At 41.5% G+C, this 24,860-nt stretch overlaps 1 protein-coding gene across 11 annotated transcripts in view; it reads left to right on the forward strand.

Moving 5' to 3' along the window:
• ANK3 (ankyrin 3) overlaps positions 1-24,860 on the forward strand; it is a 293,933-nt gene that overhangs the window by 207,117 nt on the left and 61,956 nt on the right. For 7 of the 11 annotated variants that reach the window (XM_088168802.1, XM_088168803.1, XM_014882314.2 and 4 more), the window contains exons 19-26: positions 3,260-3,358; positions 3,457-3,555; positions 3,854-3,949; positions 6,946-7,018; positions 7,213-7,275; positions 14,699-14,822; positions 17,727-17,829; positions 22,981-23,087. In XM_088168802.1, coding sequence (XP_088024928.1) covers positions 3,260-3,358; positions 3,457-3,555; positions 3,854-3,949; positions 6,946-7,018; positions 7,213-7,275; positions 14,699-14,822; positions 17,727-17,829; positions 22,981-23,087 — 764 coding nt within the window. The remainder of the gene's footprint in view (positions 1-3,259; positions 3,359-3,456; positions 3,556-3,853; positions 3,950-6,945; positions 7,019-7,212; positions 7,276-14,698; positions 14,823-17,726; positions 17,830-22,980; positions 23,088-24,860) is intronic. The other 4 variants (XM_088168804.1, XM_088168807.1, XM_088168801.1 and 1 more) reach the window with 3 other exon arrangements.

Genomic DNA, 24,860 nt, shown 5'->3' on the forward strand with positions numbered 1-24,860 from the left:
TAATTGGGAGGAGAAGGGGAGAAAGCTTTCACTTAGTCTCTGATTCAAACATCAGACTGGTCAGGAGTGACAAAGAGCCATTTTTGAAGATACCACGTGTAAGTCTCTCTGTATACCATTTCTAGAAGGAAACTGTCATTGCACTGCAGTAAATATGGGGGGTTGATAGCTCCTTTTTCATTATTCGTTGATACAGGCTGCAGAGGAGCCTTTACAGATCACTTCAAAGGGAAAGCTGAGGTCAGCTAGTCTTAGCTCTCAGATATGCTCCAGATTTTAATGTTTTAGGGTTATTAGCAGGGGGTTCTCAGCAGGTGGTCCTTGACTTTGGATTTCATCTCTCTAGTTGGTTTTATGCTGATTTTTTTGTTGTTTGTTTTTGGTTTTTACCTTGCTGGTCACCTTAAGAGGCCTGTATTTTGAAGGGGGAGAAAGGAATTAAGATTTTGTAGAAGGAGGTCTCACAGCTTTATTTTTTTAACTGTTTTTTGATAGCTTGGCCATCCTTTAATCTGAGTTTATCTTTGACACCCATGTAGAAGCAGAGGCTGTAGAAGCTGTGTTTGAGGTACATGACTGTGAGTCATCATTCTGCTGAAGAATCAAGACTCTGGACAGACCAGAGAGTCCTGTCAGAGTCAGACTCTGGGCACCCCTAGGAACAGGAAGTTATTTGGCCAATCCTAAACTAACAATATCTATAAGATGAGGTCCGTATGTTTCAGTTCATGACTGCAATTAAGCTACTGCTCCGGTTTTACTATTGTGAGCTATTATTCTGTGCAGGAAAAGTTCCATTTGGCATCTGATCCAAGGTTCACATACGACAGCAGAAAGTTTTGTTCTGCTGATGCCGATGGAATTTTGATTCAGTGCTGTTTCTGGCACTGATTAACTCATCCTGGTTGTCAAAGTTAGTAGTTTCTTTAGATGGCAAAGGGTATATCATTAACTGGAAACTAATGACTCACCCTGTTGCACTAATTGTGTCGAGACAGACGTGACTGGCATCATCACCAGTCCTTTATTTAAAAACTTTTCATGCCTTCTTTCAGGCAATTCTTGCTCCTTCCCTCATAGGCAGCTTCACACAGCTCTGACTCCTTCTCTCCTCTCTGCAAATTTCCTTCTTCCTTCTACAAGACTGGCTAAACCCCAAGCTGTTCCTTACCTGGCTGCCTAACCTGTCTGTCCCTCACACAGCATCTTCTTACCTTGTCTGTCCCTTGCACAACTGCATGTCCTTTCCTCCTCACAGCACAGCCAGCAGACTCCAGGTATCAATCTCCAACTCCCACTGTAACTCTCGACCACCTAACCCACTCTTTCGTAACACCCAAGCTCATTGGGCAGTCAAGGCTGTTTCTACTCCTTGGCAATCAGTACAGCTGCAATTCATTGGAAAAGATTGCCTCCTGCACTATGCTTACAATCTATCTTCCCACATCATCCTGATTTAAAGTAACTGTCACAGCTACCATCTTCTAGCATGTGTTAATACAACTGAAATTAGGTAACCTTGTGTGAAGTAGTGTCAGATGCAAAGTGATATAAAAAATAGACTGTATAAACCAACGGACACTTGAGACTTCCTTCTAGTGGAAATAGCTCACATCAGAGGTTTTCTCTTTCTCCTGAGCGGCTTTGACTTGATTATTTCAACATGTGTAGTGCTGGCTCCTGAACCACAGGCTGACCTTGGATTTATCTCCTTGGTGCTTTTGACCAAGTTATCTTACCTGAGCACAGTTCACTGACATGGATGTTAAAATGCAGGATGACAAGCTGCAGATTTGAGCTGTGTGCTTCTGCCTTTTGTGCACCAGGTTTTTATTTTCAGAGCAGGGAAGCAAAGGAATTTTTTCACCTTTTCACACTGTTAAGAGCAGCAGGTGCGTGGTTAATACAAGACGAGCCCATCTTTCAGTGTTTCTACCCAGGTGGTTGGCTTTTGGATCTAGTTCCAGATCATTTATGGATAAGAACTAGGGAAGGCCAAGGCAGTTATCATTGTGTGAGTCTGTTACAGACCACCCAACCAGGATGAAGAGCCAGATGAAACATTCTCTAAGCAGTTAGAAGAAAGCTCACAATCCATGGCCCTTGTTCTCCTGGAGGGCTTCAGCTTACCAGGTGTCTGCTGGATGTACAACACAGCAGAGAGGGAACAGTTTAGCAGGTCCCTGGAGTGTGTGGAAGAGAGCTTCCTGACACAGCTGGCGAGGGAGTCAACTCGGGAAGGCTCCTGCTGGACCTGTCTCTGTAACGGAGTAGGACTGGGGGGTGAGCTGATGGTCAGTGGCTGTCTTGGCTGCAGTGCTCCCAAAATGGTAGTTCTTGTTTCTTGGAGAAGTAAGAAGGAAGGTCAGCAGAACTGCCACTTCCAAAGGCAGATTTTGACCAGTTTAGGAGACTTATTGAGAGAATCCCTTGGGAGCCAGTCCTGTGGGGGTAAGAAATCCAGGAAAGCTGGATGTGCTTCAACAAGGAAATATCAAAGGCATGGAACAGGCCATCCCTGTGTGCCAAAAGATGAGCTGGCAGGGAAGAAGACTGGCCTGGCTGAACAGAGAGTTTTGGCTGGAATTCAGGAAAAAAAGGAGAGATTATGACCTTTGTAAGAAGGGGCAGGCCACTCAGGAGGACTACAAGGATGTTATGAGGTTATGCAGGATGAAAATTAGAAAATATGAAGTCCAGCTAGAACTTAATCTGTCTACTACGTAAAAGACAACAAAAACATTTCTATGAATACAGTAGCAAAAAAAGGACTGAGGATCTCCCTCCTTTAGTGGATGTGGGGGGAAACACTGGCAAAGGATGAAGAAAAGGCTGAGGTACTTAATGTCATCTTTGCTTCAGTCTGTAATAGTAAGACCACTTGTTCTCAGGTACCCAGCCTTTTGAGCTGGAAGAGAGGGATGGGGAGCAGAAAGAAGCCTCCATAATCCAACGGGAAATGGTCAGCAACCTGCTACACCACCTAGAGACACACAGACGTATGTGGGTTCAGATGGCATCCACCTGAAGGCACTGAGAGTTGGTGGAAGTACTCACTGAGCACTTTAATTGGCTCTCGTGAGAAGAGTGTTTTTTTCCAAGGCTGGAGGATTTTTCACATAGTCCAAAGAAATAAAGCTTAATGGGATTTTTCCTGTTTCATGCCTGTTTTCTTTTTTTGATTCTGATTTTTTTTTAAACCAGGGCACCTGTGGGATAAGCACTAACTGCATTTACTAACTGCTGATGTTCATTCTAGATGGGATACACTCCTTTGCACGTTGGCTGCCACTACGGAAACATAAAAATCGTGAACTTCCTTCTGCAACATTCTGCGAAAGTTAATGCCAAAACGAAGGTGAGTGTCCCCCCTCTCCCCTGTCCCGTGGAGGCCGTGCCCGCCGTGTGCGCTGTGCCCACCGCAGCCTCGCCCTTGCTCTTTCCTTGTGCCTGCAGAACGGGTACACGGCGCTGCACCAGGCGGCGCAGCAGGGACACACCCACATCATCAACGTCCTGCTCCAGCACGGCGCCGCGCCCAACGAGCTCACTGTGGTAAGGCTGGCCTGAAAAATGTGTGTGGTGGGACAGGAAAAGAGCAGAGGAAGCCTATTCCCATCACCCCCACATCCTCTGTACCATCATCTCTCCCAAAACGAGAACAGCGAACATCTGAAAACATCTTCATTTTCATCCCATTTCATCCCACTTATATGTCCCACTATCCAAATATTTATTTCCATCAGAAAATGAAATTTTTTCTTTTATTTTACATTCTTCTGTAATTAACCAGCAGCTCCTACACTTCTGCTTGCTAACGTTCAACTTCTGTTACTAATGTTTCAATTGCTAGAATGGAAACACTGCCCTCGCCATTGCTAAGCGACTTGGCTACATTTCAGTTGTTGACACACTGAAGGTGGTGACAGAAGAGACCATGACTACAATTGTAAGTACAGTTCAGTTTGGTAGGGAATGGGAGAATTTTTCCAAAGCCAGAATATGACTATAACTAAACTTTGTTAAGTTATATGACTACTGAGATTCCAGTCACCTATTTCGTCATAGCAATATAAAAGTCAATACTAAGTGAAACATGAGTTGTCTATTTTCAAGGTAGTAGACACTATGAGGATGTACACAGAAAGAGCATCAACTGAGCAGAAAATGGTCAGTGTAAAGGACTGGTCATAACTGCAGTGGTTCTCCACACAGTATTTGCCACACGTCTTGTTTAGGGAACGATTTTGCAGCTGAAAAGATATTCCTACAGGCTTGTGTAAACAGAAGCTGCCGCCCTCCTTTGAGAGCATTTCCCATGATCTGATGTTTAGTAGCTTGAATTTGACCTAAGAGAACCCATTCCAATACTAAAAAATGGTTGGAATTTACTTAAAAGCAGCTCATTGTGTGGTTTCTGGCCCCTTCCATAGGATAGTGAAAGGCTGTATTTTGCAAGCAGCCACAGTCAGCCCCTGCAACCCCAAATAGCCATTCCCTGATGTGGATGTGAACTGCAGCTTGTCTGTCGTGCCTCTCAGGAAGCATTAGCCAAGAGACATTGAAGGGACTAGCACTGGTCAAATATTACCTGCTGTCAGAAAAATTCACAGAATCCAAAATATTTCTCAGAAGGATCTTTCGTTCACTAATGTTTTGCCAAACTGCTCTCCGAAGAAAACAGTTTTCTGAGGTGATGTGCCTCCTTGCATTACCGTAATAATAAAGCCCAAATTGTTTCCAAAGAACATAAATTCAGAATATTGGCTCCAAATTTGCTTTTTCCTTTCAGCAACTATTTTTATTTTTCTGACTAAAAAGATAAAATGCACATGTATGTGTTTTTAGACATATCAGGGGTGGAAAACAGTTAACATGTGTGTCCCATGTTTCGTCATCACCTCTTTGTGTGGTCTATCTGTGCAAGCAGGTGGTTGCAATATGATGATCCCCAACAATTTGAGATGGGAGGCAGATTTTAGTTCTGTTACTGCATGCACCTTTTCTTCCTATGACTTTCCTGGCTGTGGTTTCAGTAGTTTACAGAAAATCCACCACACAAAAGATAAATTTCAGAACAATAAGATAGAAAGGAATATGCTAGAAAGTAATACTGATTTTTTTTTCCTTACACGTTTTCTCTATGTTTTCTCAGGAACAAATTCCTCTTTAGAAAGATTCCAAAACATTTTTCCACACAGAAAAATTTGATAGAAAATACTATACAGGATAGCAAAACTTCAATGACTACCTACTATTCAATTAGGTAGCTTCAGGAAAATCACACATTTATGCTAAAAACTCTCAATATCACAAGGTTGTTCTTGGCTTTTAGAACCTGGAGGGGCGGGGAATTGTGCTGCATAAAGTGTCTGACCATTTATCTTCTGTAGATGAAGAGCAGAGAGATGGTAGTTCAGGCTCTGAATTGTGCTGGAGGAAATGTTAGATGCTGAAAGACCTATACAACCTCAAACACCCGCTCTTAAGAGAAGCCTAGAAATAATTTTCATTAAAATCAGAATATGCTACTTATCAGTGTGTAATTTTGAGACCTTAGAATTCTAGACACGAAATGTGATTTACGTTTGAGAGTCTTAGAAATTCAATTGATTGCTGAGACTTACATTTTGAGGCTTGTGCCTAAACAACTCCATAAGCTGAATTTAAAGGCATCAGGGATGAACATAGCTAATTTTACTATAATTTATACTCAAACACCAATAAAAGAAAAAAATCCAGTAGTACCTGGAAAAAAGTCCAGTGATTTTGCTGGTTTAACAATGTGTTAAAAAGCTTTGCAAGTAATTCCCACAAAATGAATTGCATGAGGCTTTTTGTAGGTTTTGTACTGTTTGAGCATGGAGGAGCTCTTCTGCCTATATCAAGTGATGGCAGTAGCCTAAGAAACATGAAATGCCAAGTGAGTATTGATAAGGCCAGAGAAAAACTGAAATCTTTTAAAATAAGTGAAAATGGAAAGGATATTTTGCCCTCCTGAGCTTTTTTATTATTTCTTATTTGCATATGAAGCATGAGAAGTAATGGTGGTTAAAAAAAAATACAATCTAAAACCCCCATAAAGATGGGAGTGGGTTTTTGTTTTGTTTTGGTTGGTTTTTTTTGATTCTACTGTACTCCTTGAATGGTAACTGCAGAAGCTCGTGTCTGACCCAAACCTCTACCAACAGTTGTTGTGTTGTATCCCATCTGGAAAGTAAAAAGTGCATGTGTATGTCATTCATGGGATACAGGTATTCTAGGAACAGATTCCAGGTGCATTCAGAACTTTTTTTCCTGCTTTTATTTTTCTTTATCTTGGTCTTTGAGTCTGAATGAATACAAACGTTGGAATGAAAATCATGCAAACGGCTTCTGAGTGTCTTTCATGCACAAAGCCTTTCAGGAGTATCATTTAGCCTGTGTGTGGTTACAATTTTTCTTATTTGTGGGAAAAACACACAATTCATGCTGCAGCACCTCTGAAAAAAATTCACATAGTTTCAGCCCCTCCCAAATTGCAGAATTCTGATGTCACAAAAGAAATACTTCCCTCAGAAAGTTTGATTTTATTGGAGATGACATATTCCTTGCTCAAAATTTAGATGACTACCTAGAGTTGTTTTTAACCCCCCTAAAATGAAATTCATTTCAGTATATGTGATTCTTCTTTTGAAAGCATCATCTAGACTTTCCCCTCATGCTTTTTCTGATACAACAATATTAACATGATTTAAAAAACAAATACAATATTGCCTATTTCTGTAGTCTTTTTAATATAGTACATATGCATCTTTGAAACAGAAAGTGAATAAGAAGCTAAAAAATTAACTTGTGTTTTTCTAACTGCAGATAAAAATCTTATCTTGCATTTAGTTTTAAAAATAACTAGAATTTTAAGAAAAGTTATGCCTGCACTTTAAAATTACTTTTTTTCTATTACAGACTGTTACAGAAAAGCACAAAATGAATGTACCCGAAACCATGAATGAAGTTCTTGATATGTCTGATGATGAAGGTATTAAAAATTTTTTTAAAAACATTTTTTCACTCTGTGGTTGTAAGAAATGTCTGTTTAAAAATCCCAAGACTGACACACATTATTTGTTGGATATGGTCATTGCACATTTGTTATTGTTGTACGTTGATTTTGTTGACGCATTGATAGTATGTGCTTTTTTTTAATATATTTTGTTTATTTAAATCATGCAGTTCGTAAAGCCAATGCCCCTGAAATACTCAGTGATGCTGAATATTTGTCAGATGTTGAAGAAGGTATTTGTGCATTTTTGTATTGCACTGATATTTAGCTTAAGCCTCTTCCTTTTATTTCATCCGTCTGAAAACTAATCCTTTCAGATAATTTTCTTATTATCTCACTAACAATAACTTCTGCTTTACAATTAAGAGCGCTTTCAAAAATTCTTTGCGCTATTACTGATAATCCTCTAACTTTTTTTCTGAATTTCTTACGATTTTTTGATCAAATTCCCTTGACTTTCCTGGAATAATCATTTTGCTGCTGCTTCTATAAAGTGAATAACTGTTTTATTGTTTTAACTGAAAAATGAAATGCTGGACAAGAAGACAAAATACCAAAACCCTTTGGAAGAAATGGCTGGTAGTGGAAGTCAATGGCAGAAAGAACAAAGTTACTGTATTTTTTAAAACAACTGACTGTGTTCAATTTTCTTGCTTTTCTTTAGTCAATCTCTCTTTCTTCATCCCTATTGATGTATTTACTTTTAATTTTCATAGCATTCAAGCAGCAAGGTGTAAAACATATTTCAGTTCTTTGTGTGCAGCTCTTGTTTAATTCATGCATTGAGGTTTGTTTCCCATCTGTCATTGTGTTCCCAGTGCTGCAGTTCCAAATGGATCATGTTCTTACCATACGTACGTGTTTTCCAAATAGCTCTCCTAGGCCATTGTCCTGCTCAAAATACTGCATTGTTTCAACTGACAGGAACACTGATGCATAATAGTGTGAGTTAACAGGGCAGGAACTTGCTGTGTCCCACTGCACAGTGAGGTACAGATGATAAACACCCTGTGGGGAGCCTGGGTGCAGGAACTAAAGATGTAAAATGTAATGTATGGATCATTTTTAAAGCCAAATCTATGGAGGGGTTTTCTAGTCACTACCTCTCAGTATAACAAAGACCAAACTAACAATTAGGAATGCAGGTAATACAACTGATTCCTTGCATATTGCAGACTGTATACTGTACCTTTGTTGTTGCCAGGGGAGCTGAGAGACTCACTTATACATAAACAGTCCTACTCTGCATCCTTGTGTCTAAACTGGAGAGAGAGATTTGATGGATGGACAACTCTGTGGCTAAGGAATTGACTGGATGGGGCACTCAGAGTTGTGTTCAAAGACTCAAATGTACAAGTGGAGACCAGTGATTTGTCCCATTCCTCAGGGATTGGTATTACAACTGGTGCCATTTCACATCTTGGTTAGCAGTGTGGACAGTGGCATCAGTGCACCCTCAGCAGGTTTGCTGATGACACCCAGCTGTGTGGTGTAGTTGACATCCTGGAGGGAAGGGATCCGCCCAGAGAGACCTGGACAGGCTGGAGAGGTGGGACCGTGTGAAACTTATGATGTTCATCAAGGTCAGGTGCAAGGTCCTGCATCAAGATCAGGGCAATCCCAAACATAAATACAGGCTGGGTGGAGAATGGATTGGGAACAGCCCTGAGGAGAAGGACTTGAGGCTGTTAGTGAAAGAGAAGCTTAACATGACCTGGTAATGTGCACCTGCAGCCCAGAAATATCCAGCCATGTCCTGGGCTGCATCCAAAGCACCATGGGCAGCTCTCACAAGACCTCACGTACAGTGTGGCATCCAGCTGTGGGTTCCCAATGTGAGAAGGACATGGAGCTGTTGGAGCAAGTCCAGAAGAGGCCACAAAGATGATCAGAGGGCTGGAGCACCTCTCCTGTGAAGCCAGGCTGGGGGAGTTGGGGTTGTTCATCCTGGAGAAGGTTCCAGGGATACCTTAGAGCACCTTCCCATACCTAAATGGGACCTATAGGAAAGTTTGAGAGGAAGTTTTTAGTGACACAACAAAGAGAATGGCTTTAAGCTGAAAGAGGGTAGGTTTAGATTCAATATTAAAAGGAAATTCTTCACTGTGAGGGTGGTGAGGAACTGGAACAAGTTTCCCAGCGAAGATGTGGATGCTCCATTCCTGATAGTGTTCAAGACCAGGCTGGATGTGGCTTTTACCAACCTGGTCTAGTGGAAGGTGTCCCTGCTCATAGCAGCAGAGTTGGAACAAGATGATCTTTAAGGTCCCTTACAACCCAGGCCATTCCATGATACTGTGATGACAGGATTTTTTTCAAACCCAGTACTGAAAGGGAGCTCACAAATCAGATAACAGGTGTTTAGCAAGGCTCATGATGAATTACAGGCATTGAGGTGACAACCACTAGCCTGTGTCTCTTCTCTGACTTGCATATCTGTAAAGACAACTCAGTGATGCCCATCCTTGCAACTCCTCAGTGTTAGCGGGATTTATATATAATGCATCCACTTACACCAGTCGAGACAAATCTGTTCAAGATTGTAAGGCACTCTTGACAAATCTCAGAGCCAAAGATTTCCAAGTGGGAGAAAGGCACAAATTTAGCAAACAAATCCAAGCTCTCCATTGCTTGGCTCATGTTCATGTCATCAGCCAGAACTCTTCAGTGAGACAGACTTGTTGAATGGCTTCTCAATGAGCCGCAGCCCTCAAGGTTTCTCTCACAAGAGAAATTGGAGACTTGGAAAGTAGAGACTCAGAGCTCAGGGACAAATGTCAGGAAACCATTTCCTTGTGTTTTATGTCTTGCTGTGCCCACTAAATAAGTATTTACATGGGAATTGTGTAATTTCTTTTCCCTGCTGAGTTTGGTTTGGAGTCAAACTGGTTGAGAAGAGAGAATTTTTATTCTTTTTCCTAGACTACTCTGGCAAATCTGCCTAAGTAAGATTAAGTGTTGGGAAATTGCTACACCACAAAAAAGAAATGGTATTTTTTTTAAAGATGTGCACATAATTTTGTGGGGAAAAGAAATGAGGGCTCACCTTCATACACAGCAGAGTTTGTAGAAGAGCAATTCTAACACACACTGAGTGTGTGCTGTGCTTTTATTTTTAAAGAGATTGCAAATCTTATAAATGTGAAACCTGAGACTGGGAGAACTGGGTCCTTCCTCTCACTATCTCCAGCTGGGAGCTGGTTCCCCATGTAGCTGGGGATCCCAGCCCTGTGCCTGTGGCCATGAGGCTGGTGGGGAGCAGGGCTCAACTGTGGTAAAGCTCAAACCCGGTTGTCTGCAGGAGGCCTGGAAGGAATCCCCTCCCCTGCAGCGCATGCTCATCCTCTCAGCATCCCTCTGGGCAGCTGCAGGAGCTTTAATCTGGTGGATGGAGCTGGAGCCCTGTGGCACCTGCCACAACCCTGCCATGAGCCCTGTCACTACAGCCCTCCCTGAAATTGCTGCTGCTGTCCCAAAGGGGAAGGGACAGCAAGCCATGGAAGCTGATACAAAGAGGAGAGAGACTGTGAGCAGTGAAGGGCAAAAAGAATGCAATCTATAAACCCAATCAGTGTGGAGAGTTTAGCTATTATCAAAAAGCAGTTATTCTTGAGCTTTTAATTTTTCTTTTGACCTACAGTAGATAACAAAACTGTTTTAAAGCAATTTAATGGAGATGCCTACCTCAGTAAGAATAAGTATCATACTAATCAATCCCTGGAAGATTAGACAGATGTCCTAACAGAACATGAATGCACATTGCCTGATCCCTGAGTAAGTGCTAAGATACAACGGTTTAAGTGCATTTAAGACAGGTCAGAACATCACCATGCATGAAAATCTGTTATTGGTCATTTTGGGAGGGGTTGATTTATTACATTTCTAAGCTCAGTTTTCAGAGTTTCTTTGGCTCCATAAAATTTCACATGTTCATAATGGTTTCAGTGGTTTGGTATTGGCTTTTCTCCATACTTTGTGAAACCAAAACCTTGGCTACAACTTGAAACATCCTCCTTTTCCCTGTGGCTCTGTCTTCTGCCATCAGGACAGCTCTGGACAGGCTGTGATGAAGGAGGGGCAAAATCCTCAGGTATCTTTAGCAAAGCCAAATGACAAATGCTCATCTGGATCCCAGCCTATGATTAAATTTTGTCTGGGACTTTTCCCAAGCCACATGATGCCGTCTCTCCTGCTGCCAGAGAGCCTGTATTTCTTACTGGCCTCTAAAGAGAACACCTACCCTTATACGCCTGCAATTCCCAGCTGTAGGAGACATGCTGGAGAACCAGAAAAACAGGGAAAACTTGGGATGAGAAAGGTGATAAGAGGTAAGAAAAAAATTCTTGGGGAGAAAAGAGTAAAAACAGTAGAACCTTCTATCCCAGAAAATAAAACCAAATAAATTGCGTGAGGGATAGGCGAGAACATACAATGGGTGTCAAAGTGAGCAACAATGCTTGCTGCTCTGCAGGAGTCTAAAAATAGGGGACATCAGTGAAACCAACAAGAGGCAGATCCAGCCTGAAAGTGCTGGTCCTCCTGCAGGAGGTAGTTCACTTTTATGACTCCTTTGTACAGGTCCTTGTTGTAGAGAGCATAAAAATTTTACACGAATTTAACGTGTAACTGAAAGAATTTTAAATGGAAAAAAAAAACAACCGTTCATGACTATACAAGCCGCTTTCGTGTTTAGAAAATACATGTTACAATTAGTGCCAGGTAGAAAAATGTCCTGGAGTACTTCTGCTGGTCCATGTTCCCATAGTCTCCTGTGAAATGTGGCTGCTGTCAGAGACAGGGTGCACTAGAACTGATGGACCCTTGCTTTGACCTACTGCCACTGTTTTTCCCTGGACTTTGAGCTGTTTCTTCTATTTGTGATAGCTGTGTTTACCCACTGTTACCAGGGACATCACCGTTCTTCAACATGTAGCCTATTGGGAAGGGAAGGATGGCAAAGGCAGCAAAGCAGTGCAGTATCTTTTGGTGTTTTTTCATTGCTGCCTCATTGTTGGGCATTTCTCTGTTGTTTGTGTTCAGAGATGAGTTTTGTCTTCACTCTTCTGTGAGACCCTCTCTGCAGGAATTCCGTGTGCTGTGAGCCAACATTGTGCTCACTGTTACCTGAAGCACAGAGGATTAGGCTGCAGCACCTAATTAAACAATGTGGGATTGCTGAAACGTGCACCACCCATTTTGCTCCAGCCTCCTAGGATCACAAAACAATGTCTGGAATTCTTTGAAATTACCACTCCTAGATGCAGCTTTTTCCTTGATGAGAGCATTTCATCAGAGTAATCCTGCCCCAGCTGGATTAGCTGAAGAGCAGGATAACATCTAATGTATTTTTACAGCTCGACTGAATGGGAGTTTTTTTATCATTCTCCCTGCCTTTGACAAACGATGCTCTTAAAGAAAATGCCTCCTCTGCTCTTTACAGTGGCGCAGCGCTTATCTTCAGGTAATATAAGGGCAAAAGTTTCCAACTTTAGCGGCCCAGTTCGTAGTTGCTGAAAGTTGCCCGGATCTCTCGCCCTCCAGGTTTCGGTCCTCTTTTCTCCCTGGACAGCAGCCCCGCACACCGAGGGCGGGGAGGGAGGTGGGCTATGCTGGGGTTGGGCTCCCCAGCCCCCGGGGCAGCGGAGCGGCCGGCGGTGGGCGCGGGGGGAGGCGCCGGGGAGGGCGGGCGGAGGCAGCGCCTTCCCCGCAGCCCCGCGTTCCCTGCTCAGCCCCGGCATCAAGTTACAGAAAAACTACACCCTCGCAGCACCCCTATTTACATACAAATAACTGGAGTGCCTGCATTTATGTCACCATTCAAGAGGCTTGCCAAGGGAGGCTGTAATCCAATCAGCAGAAGCTTTAAAGGGATGTCTGCAGAGTGATTAAAAAGGGATTTTTAAATTTTTTTTTACTTATTATTTTTCGTTTTGTTTCATATTTGCAAAGAACTTTAATCTGAGTTGAGAGGACAAAGATGCACATGTCCTAAAATACATACGAAGAGATCAAGATGTTAAGAAGATCTCAGTTGTGTGGAAAGCGAATATGACCCACAGGGATTAGTTTGCTTGTGCTGGTTTGGAGATTAAGTCTAAATCACTGCTTAAGGACTAATAGGACTAATAGGAATTCTTGGAAACACCAGGGGAAAAAAAAATCTTATAGACCAGGCTGGTGAAAATGGCTTTCCAAAACAGTAAGACTTTTTAAAGTTTCACTTGATGTATGATGTTTCTGTTTCGGGTTTTTGAATGCTTTCTGGTGTATTGTGAACATTTTCGTTTTTTAACTGCTGCTTAAAATACTGGTTGTTGCTGGACTGGAGGAGAAAGTTGGTCTGTTTGTTTGCCATTTGCAAAGCAGTAGCTGAAGGGATATTTTTAGACTTGATTGTTAGTTTAAAACCAGAGCTCGCCTGTGGTTTCCTGAGTTTAGTGAATGGAAACTAGTCTGAAGTCCTTGAATGAAAGCGGGAAACGTGTGTCTGGGCTTGGGAGTCATTTACCTTCGGGAACGCGCTGTTGTTAAACTTCTCTGTTGTGCAGTTTAAACTTAACACACCTAAAATGCGTTCACAACAAAGGAAGAGAGTGAATATCGGCAAGCCATGAGTTTACAGAGAGCGCTCTCTGCTCTGTGCTGTTGAGGGAACGGGGCGGGGGTGGGGGGGAAATCCAACAACCGCAAAAGGCATATTTTGGACTTGCTCTGTCAATGCAGGAATGTAGGTTTGCATGATGTAATGGCATGCAAATGTTCCCTGCTGGGCAGCTGCTCCGTTAACCCTTTGTGGCGCCTGCCCGCCTCTCCCAACATCTAACTTTCCTTCCTCTTGGGGTTTTTTGGATAAAACGGCTAAGGATCTCCTTCTGTGCGGATGGTCCCACGTGTCCCGGCGGTGCCCGGGCTCCCGCCCCACTCCGGGCGCTCGGCGGGCCCGGCTTTGTTCGGCGCCGCGGGGACGGGGCGGCACCGCCCTCGGCCCCGGCTGCCGCGGGCAGAGCAGGCTTCGGGGAGAGCTTACCTTCGGAAATAAACCTGGCGGTGGGGAGCGGTTCATTAACAAAAACATTTTAAAAATCACCCCGTCTTACATTGAAACTTCCAAAAGGTATTGAGAAATACCCAAGGTAGAAGGCGGGCCTCTTCCTTCCCTCGGCCTCCATCCAAGCTTGCAGCACTTTTCAGGGCTGGTGGGCAAACAGGCTGTCTCTCACAGGCAGGGGTTGGTTTGGTTTTGTTGATTGATTTGTTGTTTTGTTGGGTTTCTTTTCCCTCACATGGAATGGTCCAGCTTTGTCGGTTCGGGCTTTTTTTCCATAAGGAAAGCAAAAGCGAGTGCAATGATGCAAAGTACAGAAGAACTCTTTAGCTTGCTGGAACGATTGGGCAAAAGTCATCCCTCGTATAACTTTATGGTGTTTACGTCAAGGTGGAATTTTGCTTCTTTCGTTTGTCCCCCAATAAAATTATTTTCTCAGGCATATTCAGAGGGTGGATAATTAACATACAACGTGGAAAGAGCCTTAGGGAAAGTGGGGGTGACTGGATTGATTCCTTATTGGTGAGCAGAGAAGGGCGTTATGACTTACTAAGCACACAGACATCTGCCATACGTGTAGCTCTGATTCCAGCCTGGTTTTTGTCTGGCAGGTGAGGATGCAATGACAGGCGATACAGACAAATACCTCGGACCTCAGGATCTGAAAGAGCTGGGAGATGATTCTCTGCCTGCTGAAGGATACATGGGCTTCAGCCTGGGAGCCCGCTCCGCCAGGTACTGTATTTACTGTTTCTTATGTTCATGTGTCACCACAGGTACGTTTTTCCCGAACCAACCGTGCTCTTCCACGTAGCACTGGAGTCTGTTTTGAAGTGGAGGGGGTGTACTTCCTTTGAAGCATATGTTCATTGCAATTTTATTTCATATTCTTTATTCATGTTGGCTTCTTATGGCAATGATACGGAAAACTTAACTATTCACTTTTTCTGGTCTCTGTTCATGCCCTGAACATCTCTTCACTAGCGGTGTGCAGCTGGTCTAGAAAGTGATCTAGAGCAGCCAGCAAAACCAGGTTCCTTTTGACTGCCACTAGTCAGACTGATATTCACAGTAGAGAGATCCTTAATTGGTGTGTTTTGCTGAAAAATGTAAGTGCCAGAAAAACTGAATGACAAATCATTTTGCTATTTGGTGGTTTTGTTTCTTTAGAGGTGCTAGTGAGTAATCCAACTGAAAAAGATAATATTAAAAAAATTGTTCCTCCCCCCCCCCAAAAAAAAAAAAAGGGAGGGGCAAGTTTCCCCTAAATTTGTTGCAGGATTTATTTTGACAGGGAATGGATTATGTATTATGAAAAACAGGCCAAAGGTTCTGTGAACCTGATAAAATGTTGTAAAATTAATAGCTTGTCTGGCTAATGTTAATTTCAACGCAGGTATTTCCAGATCAACATTTTAGGTTCTGTTTTTGAATGTTGCTAAAGCCTTTAGTGTGTGTTGCTCAAAACAGTTAAAGCTGTGTGAGCAGAGATTACTTCCATAGTTGGGGATTTGCAGTGTAGTTACTGACAGTTGAATTGTACTGAAGCTAATAATTAAACCTCATAAGCTGGAGCCCTGAGGGCTTTTTCCTATGCTGTAGTTTAAAGATCTGTTTTAAAAAGTGAGTTCATTGTCTAACAGCAAATGGCAACTCCCATAAGGTAAAGCTTAGATGTCTACCTTTTAGTCCTGTTTGTTATGGCCGCATTGGAAATGCCATCATGCAGTGGAAAGTTGCTCTTTAGTAGTCCCCAGCCATGTTGTGCTTGATTTACAATTTTTAGGGAAGTTAATAAGTATGTATGAGATCATACATTCATGAGAAATGCCAAAATGCTTCAAATAATCCATTAGCCAGAAAATCAGCAAATTAGATCTGAAGGGAGAATCTCGTGTCATAGTAAACTGAATTAACCAAGTTGGCATGCTGCTTTCAAATCTGAACGGGGTTATCACACAGCTCTGTCACTGTGATCAGGGCTGGAGCAGGGCAGTGGTGATGCAGAGGGAACGTGCTCTGTGTGCAGAACCCAGTGCTGATTTACCTGACACTTTTCACTCCTTGCAGCTCTCTTCTTGCACACAGTGCTCCCTATGCAGGTGGGAGAGCAGATTCCATAGTCATGATCTGTTAGGGAGATCTGACGTTCAAACCCATGTTATCTTTTCTTTGAGACAAATCTAATATTCCCATGCTTCTGGTTTTAGCAGTGTCATTACTATTTGTTGCTGCGTAACTCATTTTTTGTGTTGTTCATGTTATGCTCAGAGGAGACAAATACAGTGTTTTTTTCTGTGAAGTATTTCATTTAGCAAAAAAAAAAGTATTCTGTGGATGCATCTTACTGCTGATTCTGAGTGTAACATTAAGAAATGAACACATTAAATATATAAACCATCCAGCCATAACATCTTGCTTTTCCTGTCTGATTTTTTGCTTTCTATTTCTCCTGTTTCTTTTCCAATGTAAATTGCTTTAGTCCAAAAGTCAGGTAAGAAGGCATGGCATCGTGTTACATCTCTCTCATCTTTCTGCTGCTGCCATTGCTTATCTTCATTTTCTTCAGCATTGGAAAGAGATATGCTTTTATTTTGGGGAGCAGGGGGTGGGTTCAGCCTTAGAGAATATCCCTCTGTTATAACAAATATAACTTAAATTCTTTATGCCCTTTATCATGTAAAAGTCTGCTTAACATATGCCTACAGTTGTGATCCCAGTTCTGCTTCCAGCACATGAAGGAACATGTGCTAAGGGATTAGAGAAATTCAATTAGCAACTACTAAATGCATGAAATGCGTAGAGTTTTGAGTGTGAAAAGTGTTGCTAGTTCAAAAGTGTAATATGTTGGTGGATGTTGCTTTGTATTAATTCACGTTTTTTACTACTTTATTTCTTGTCACGTAGCAAGCATGTCTAGGCCTGCAGCATGTTTTTAGCACATACCACAATGTACCTTCCAGGGTTAAATGTAAAACACTCCTCTGTTGGTTTAATTGCAACACATTAAGAGTGATCATAGTTATTTCTTAATAATTTAACATGCACAAAATAATTCCCAAAACATTGGAATCTGTACTTAGTTGTCATTAAGCAAATTTATTATCCTTTCATTTCAAACTTATTATCCTTTCCTTTATAACTGTAGGTATAACTATGGTGTTTGGAACAATGTCAGAAGTGGTTCAGCCACAAAGAGAAATGACATCACATAAAACTTGCTCTTAGTTAAACCTGCTTCAGCAACCTGAGCTGTGTGGGCAGGCTTTGTAACCTACCCACAGCTCCCCCGGGACCTGCCCTCATGGGTTGCCTTCAGGATTAGGGCTTGGAGATATTTATCAAGGTTCATCTAAATACTTGAATACACTTTTCTGGATTTATTCTAAAACCACAACATTACTGCCAAAGCAGTAAGCATCTGTTGACATTTTGTTTATGCATATTGTAGGGAAGGGAATATTTATTTAAAGTCAAATACTTTTCATTCCATTTTCCTCCTTCTATTTATTTCACAGATTATGTATTTTGCCATTTTATGCTATCCCTGGAAGTTGCATGTATTAATTTTTTTTATTTTTATTTTCTGTTCATCTCATTGTCACCTGCACTTTCTATGATAAATGGTAAATACAACAGCCTCCGCTCCTTCAGTTCGGATAGGTCCTACACGCTGAACAGGAGCTCCTATGCCCGAGACAGCATGATGATTGAGGAGCTGCTGGTCCCAGCAAAGGATCAGGTATGTTCTGTGTCTCTGCCACCGGGTAGTTGTGCTTCATATTTGCAGGGCATTGCAGTGTGGAGGCCTCAGCTGTGCTTCCAGGGGCTATGGCTGCTCTCTTAGCTTGTGAAAACGGGCAAGAAAGGAGCTGTGAACAAGAGATGGTGGGATTACCATTTTCTGGATTTGATCCTGGAAGAGACAGGTGGTGGGGTCCCAAACCAAAAGAGTCTTTAAGGGACTAGTTACGTCTCTGAGTGTGGGGTTGGTTATCAGCTGAGGTCACTGGGTGCTCCTGCAAGCCTCCTGTTATGTGTGTCTTTGGAGTGTCTTGATAAGCTGGGAGTTTGACACTGAGCAACCTTTGCACTGCATAGACTGGGAATTACTTTGCCTGTTCTGTCCACATGGAGGGGGCTCCAACATCTGTCTTTGTTTTTTCACTCTTGGGAAGAATTTGACCTTGTAAAGATTAAGCTATTATAGACTCTTCAGTTTATATATCTTCCAAACACTTGTGCAATGACTAATTCAACAAAAGCAGCATCTTTTGACCTGATTGTAGCGTGGGAAAGTCTTTCCAAAAGCTGGGCATTATTGAGTACTGTGTGCTTTGTTTGTTTCCTCAGCATTTTCCTTGGTAGACTTACTTCAGATTTCCAAATCTAACTGAATTATTCAGGAGTTTCTTGATACACAGAAGTCAAGGATATGCTAGGAAGCTGGTTAAAAATTCACGTAAAAAGCCTTACTTGGAAAGGACTGTGGAGAGGAACTGTTGTTTATGTCCTGGAAGAGCATCAGGTGGATTGTAATGAAACAGAGATTTTTCACGGAGCATTCCTGGGCTGGGGGGTTATTGATCTCAGAGGATAGTTTCATGCAGAAAAGGGTTCGCAGAGCAGAACTTGTACATTTTAAATGTTGATTGTATTAGTCTGTAAATTCTCTTTCTGTTATAAGCTACCGAGTTTTACTACAGCTTTTACACACAGGTAGCATTATGAGAATGGCAGAAATCTGATTCTGTTTAGCAACAGAATGTTTATTATTAGATTGTTACTTCTAAGTGAAATGCTGTAAACCTCCAATAACCTTAATTTGCAACAGCCATCTAAGGAGAGTTTTCAAAGCTTGCATAGCAGTGATTTTGTGGTTTTGTTTGATTTGAAGTCATAAAACAAAATCTCCAACCACTGGCACTGGAGACAAGAAATTCTATGTCAGGGCTGATCACCTAAAGCTGCTTTGATGCCTTCTAAGACTTCATTAAGCAATCCATCATTGATATGATGGAAATTTCAGAGGAGAGGATGACTTTTCAGCCTGAGAATATATTGCATTGTTTTAGGATTCTGGCTATGTTCATGATTCCCATTAAAGTGGATGGCATGGATTTAGCAGCTAGGGTTCATCTTATCATGTTATTACATAACAAGACTTAAGACCAGCTGTATGTTTAACAACTCTCAAAGAATGTGGTAATGGGAAAAAATGTCAGTGCTGTCTTGAGAGGTTAGTAAAACCATGACTCTGCACAAAACCGATGTGAAAGCAACAACCTATCTTCATGAGAAAGGGAGACCAGCTAAAACTTTCTGCCATGGCTTCTCCAAACCTCCATGTCGTGACAAAAATATATTAATCCTCTGGAATTTCTGTGGTTTTCTGCCCAGCCCAGCCCTAGCTTTTGGCTGAAGCAGGAGAAGTGCATTTGGGAGATGGAGAGTATCCCAAATATTTGCCCCTCTTTCTCATCCCTCTGTACATTAATGGGCTCATAGATAATCTCTACTATGGCAGTAGAAAGCAGCAAAGGGAGAGCACCAATTTGTGTTCCACCAATGAGATTCACAGGAATAAAGATCTTTGTGGTTAGATATTCTGAAAGTCCATCTGGGAGCTGAGAGGAGTTATGGTTGTTTTGGGAATCACACTGCTTTGAAATAGAATGATCCATTGCCTGTCTGTACATGCCATTTTCTCTCCTTTTGTACAGCTCAGACCTGTCTGGAGTTCATGGCAGCAGCGAAGTCAATTATTGGAAATTAATTGTATCACAAGCATCAGTGTGTAAAAGAGTAAGGAGCATTTGCCAACCTCTTGGTCTGGTTAAGATAGACGATCCCATAGCCACCTCTCTCCAGGATTCCTGGTAGACTTGGGAGTCTGGAAAGAGTCAAATGAGGAAGGTTTGAAACCATTCCTTACCGAACCTCACTGCCAACATAACAAATGGAGTATTAGAGAAGAGTTTCTAATAATTCTTTAGAAGTCACTGTATTCTCCATTGTTTGCATTTGGTGGTTTATTGCTGACCCTGTTCACAGGGAAGTCTGAATCCAGGCCACGCTGTACCTCATAACCTGGCTGGAGCAAAGTTAAAATTTCTGTGTCCTGGCACATTACCTTGGATGCAGCAACTCAGACTAAATCCAAATGACTTCTCCATGGAGTAATTTACATCAGCCTCTGAACTGAATCAGCCAAAGGCAGGATGACTCGGGCTGTCCATTAAATAGCAGCTTGCTGAATCACTTCAGTCTGGATAAATTCATCTGGGAGGAGGCATAAATTTTTCTGTTTGCTGAACTCTGATATTACACAGACTGGATATTCAGTTATGCAACCAGCAGGACCTTTGCCAGCAGAACCCTCAGTATTTTTATACACACATTTGCATTTGAGGCTGCCACACCCTTTAGCAATGCATATTTAATCTCCCTCAGTCCAGGGAGGGAACACTGGGACTTGACCAAACACAGAATGGATCCTGTGATTTGATGTCACTGGCAATGTACTGTCTTCTGGACTGCTTATATTGCAACTTACAGAGGATATTTTTTTTTACCTGCGTAGAAAATCCAGCACCTCAACAGCCTGAAAAAATTAGATTCACAGATGTGTGCTGTGTCCAGCTATCAGCTTTTGCTACTCTGTTTCTCCACCAAAATTATTAGCTGCAGAATTTGGGCTTTTGCTTGCTTTAAATATGTCCAAAAGGTTTTGATTGCACTTGGTCAGAAAGGAATGCTTTAAAAAGCCCAGTCACCTGGTGTACAGACCATGTCTCAGGATAAGGAACTGGACTGAGGAACTCCACCAACATGTGTAGGCAAACCTAGGGCACATCCATGGGTAAAGGAGCACCTCTGTCTAGCACAGATCATTTTGGAGTGATGGCATTTCCTTGGAATTTATATGGCTCTGTGTTTAGTTTTCTGTATCCCACTGGTAAGGGAACAGAAGCATTTTTCATGTGTTACAGGAAACCTGACCCCACATTTATTTGTTGACGTGTGTCCTGGTGCATGCCTGGGCCTCGGTGCAGTGACGCTGTGCAGGGTAGCAGGCCTTTCAAGGACAAACATCCAATAGTGTTGTTCCTTTGGGCCCATTTCTTACGTTTCTTTGCTTTGTCCTATTTTTGTTTATAATGATGAGCAAAATAATAAATTTATTTTTGTTTATCTAAATTTTTACAATGCCTGAGACAACCCTAGTATCCCTAGTATCTTACTGGAAAGACTAAGAGAACTGTCTTCATTAAACTAAATTACAACACATATTTCAAATGGCACTAATTAAGTCCACTTTAGTTGCTTAATTGTTATTGTTTTGACAGCATTCATTTTATGTCTGATGGTATATTTTCCTGTTTAGCATATGCAAGTTTGCCTTCTATTGTTGTTTGAGTGTGAGCCATCAAGCCTCAAGTACATCTGTTACAGCACAAAATTTAACAAAATATCCTTGATAGAAGCGTTGAGCTAGGGAAAGGAGAAGGCATGGAGCCAGGAGTGACAGAGCAGAGCTGCACTCTGCAAGGATTTCTGTCAATGGGCAGTAAATTACAGTGTCTATAGTTTTTGGAAGGAAACCTGAGATCCTCATTTCTAATGAAAGAAGTGCCTAAAGTGTGCAGTTTTCTGGAAACCACAGAGAGATGGAAGTGTTGGCTGTCCCAGCCAATAACACAACAACTATCTGCCTGCTTATCTCATGGAAGCTTCTCAAGAGAAGTATTTTTGTGTGTTTATGACTGAATTTTCCAGATTTACTTCTAATGCTGGTATTTCTATTCAAAATACTTTGCACTACCAGTATGTGTCAGCATATACAAAACCTAGGTGGAAATAGTAAGATTTCAGAAGCGTGTAATTGGCTCTGGTTTGACTTGAACCCATTGAATTTGATTTGAAAACAGCCCGTGAGGTTTCAGTCCAAACAGGCTGCTCTTTCTAGCTGGATTTGCCTCTAAGCAGCAAACAACCTACTTACAGGAAACACTGACGTTTTTAACATCATCTTGGGTGAAGATTGTGTGTGTTGCTTCTTGACTTATTTGTATTGATGTAACTTATGCTGTTGCTTCCTAAACTGGGGAGACGTGTTCATATCACCCTGGAAATAGGGGAAAAGAGTATTTGAAGTTTAGTTGGTTTAATTTCCTAAGACAACAGAAGCAAAAGAAAGTATTTTGCTGGGATAGCTTTGCTGTCCAATAAGAGGATTTATAGTGTGAGGGATGTTGTGGGGACAGGATGCATGAATGTCCATGTGCGTGGGCAGCAGGAGAAACAAATCACACCTCAGTATCTGTCCGAGGGGGGAGTTAATTATAGCCTCACAGGGTTAAAGCTATTTCTGTCCAGATGAGTAGGGGCAGTGGCACTCCACAAAACAGTGCCCATGTTGGTTGTGTATAAAGACAAACCAACCCCCTCCTGCGTTCACAGCCTCAGTGAAACTCCCAGGGAAGTTATTCACAGGTTCTGCTTGAATAAGGATCTATCCAATGGCATCCTCTGAGGGGTAGTGTTACACTGCCTGTCTATATGGTGTATGACTGCAGATCAAATGGTAATATTTTTTTTTCAATATTTTTAACCTGGCACATAAAAGTAAGTAAAGACTGGGGAGAGACATTCTTGGGACTGAAGGAAGTGCAAAAAGTGGGCAAAAAAAGTGTTCGAAGAGACAAGAGTTTGTGTGTGTATTTCAGGTTTCTGTTACGGGATTTCCAGTAATTTAACCCTGGAGGTATCACCACTGTTAAATGGAAAGGACCAGATCTGAACTGAATAAAATTATATTAATAAGTTTGTATTTAAAACAAGTGTTTCTAATGTTAATTTTAAATTTCAATTTATCTGTTTTATTTTGAAGCACCTGACATTTCAAAGGGAGTTTGATTCTGATTCTCTCAGGCACTATAGCTGGGCTCCAGACACCTTGGACAATGTTAACCTTGTTTCGAGTCCCATCCATTCTGGGTAGGTCACTTAACAATTTTCTTTATCTTTAGATGTGGAACTGTATTGTTAGCTGTAGAACACAGCCTGCTGTAATGGCTGATAACATGTCTGTTCCTGCTCCACTTGAAGCCAGTGGCAAAATTCACGCTGACTTCAAGGAGGGTGCTTAATAACAGTAGTCAGTCTAAATTCTTGCATATCAAACCAGAAACTTGCTGCTGCACTTACCTTTCTGAATGCCTAAACAAAGTAATCCTGTAGGCTTCTCTTTAAGAGTCCTGTTCTTGTTTTTTCTGTTGCTTATGCTTTGCTTTAAGTGTCATAAATGATTTTGTTTGCATTGTGTTAAATTATTTGGAATATGAAATCAGAGATAGAATCTTATGCTTTCTGTTCTTTCATAGAGGAAAAACTGGAGGCTTTAATTTGGTCTCTTATTTTATTTATACTTCCAGCTCCTGCCTAGTCTCCAATATCTGTAGTTTGATTTTAGTGGTGCTATTTGTTTACTTATGAGTCATCACTGTAATTTAGGTGCTTCTTGACAGTGCCACACAGACTTGGATTTAAATGCAGTAGTATGTCTGAATGCATATTGTAAAAATTTGCAAATGAATGTGTAAGTAATCTTTGCATATTATTAGATTGTCTAATGTAAATATTTGTTGTTTAATTTTTGAGATCAGGACATAAAATCTCATATCCTTTTTTATTGACTTCCCCATTTTGCGGCTGATTACATTCTTATAATAAAAATGAGTGTGGCACATACCAAAATATTTCATTTCCAATTCAAGAAATCTAAAGCTATGGACCCACAATGCACATCTGCACCTGCGTCTGCTGAACAGATCTATACAGCAGTGGATTTTTAGGTCCCAAGCTGATAAAACACTGCACATGGTCGCTGCTAGCATTAAAATGTAAAGGATTGCAGTATCAAAAGCTGAAGACTGTTGGTTATCATGGAATGGTACATTGGCAAAGGACCTCAGAGAGCTGGTAGCTCAACCCTTTCCTTTACTATAGGATAAAATTTAGCCAAGCCATTCCTGAAATACATTTAATGTCCTAATAATGACTAAAAATAAGATATTTTATAGGCCCTCACCCTCAGGAGTCTACTATCTTTTGTTATACTATTTCTTCCTCTAATAGTCAGCTTAATATTTCATTGCTGCAGACTAAGCCTGTTTCTTACCCATGGTGGATATCCATTGTCATATCCATAGTGGACATGGAGAACAATCTCTTCCTGGTCTGTTAACAATTGTTTTCTATGTCAGAAGACATGTAATCCTGTCTTTTAGACTGAAACGTCCCAGACCCTCCTATGTGGTGCTTTCCTCATTTCAGCACATTCCTGCTGCTCTGCCCCAGCTCTCCCCTCTTTGATGAGAGCTTGTTTGTAAGCCAGGATCGCCATCTCTTTGGTCTGACACATAGCACGCTTAAGCAGTCCCACAGTGACAGTTTTCCTTTTGGTAATTTCAGTTTCTAATGGTGAATGTTTGTGATCTGCTAGCATTTCTTGGCTCTCTTTTGAAATCCTGAAGTTTGGTTAAATTTTGCTGTTATTTTTGTGTTTAAGTGTTTGGTTTCTCCCCTCTATTTTCATTTGTCTCTACGGTATTTCAGTTTGTTGATTCCAGCTCCTTTTTCCATTTTTTAGCAAGACAGCTTTTTATTCTGATCCTATTTTCCAAAGACTTTTCAGACCTTTTTTCTGTGTTGAAATTGTGAAGACATTTAGCCTAGCACCTGTGCCAGGACAGTGAAATATGGCCTTAA

This window comes from Sturnus vulgaris, chromosome 8, assembly GCF_052056855.1.
Source record: "Sturnus vulgaris isolate bStuVul1 chromosome 8, bStuVul1.hap1, whole genome shotgun sequence".
In the NCBI taxonomy this organism is placed as follows: domain Eukaryota; kingdom Metazoa; phylum Chordata; class Aves; order Passeriformes; family Sturnidae; genus Sturnus; species Sturnus vulgaris.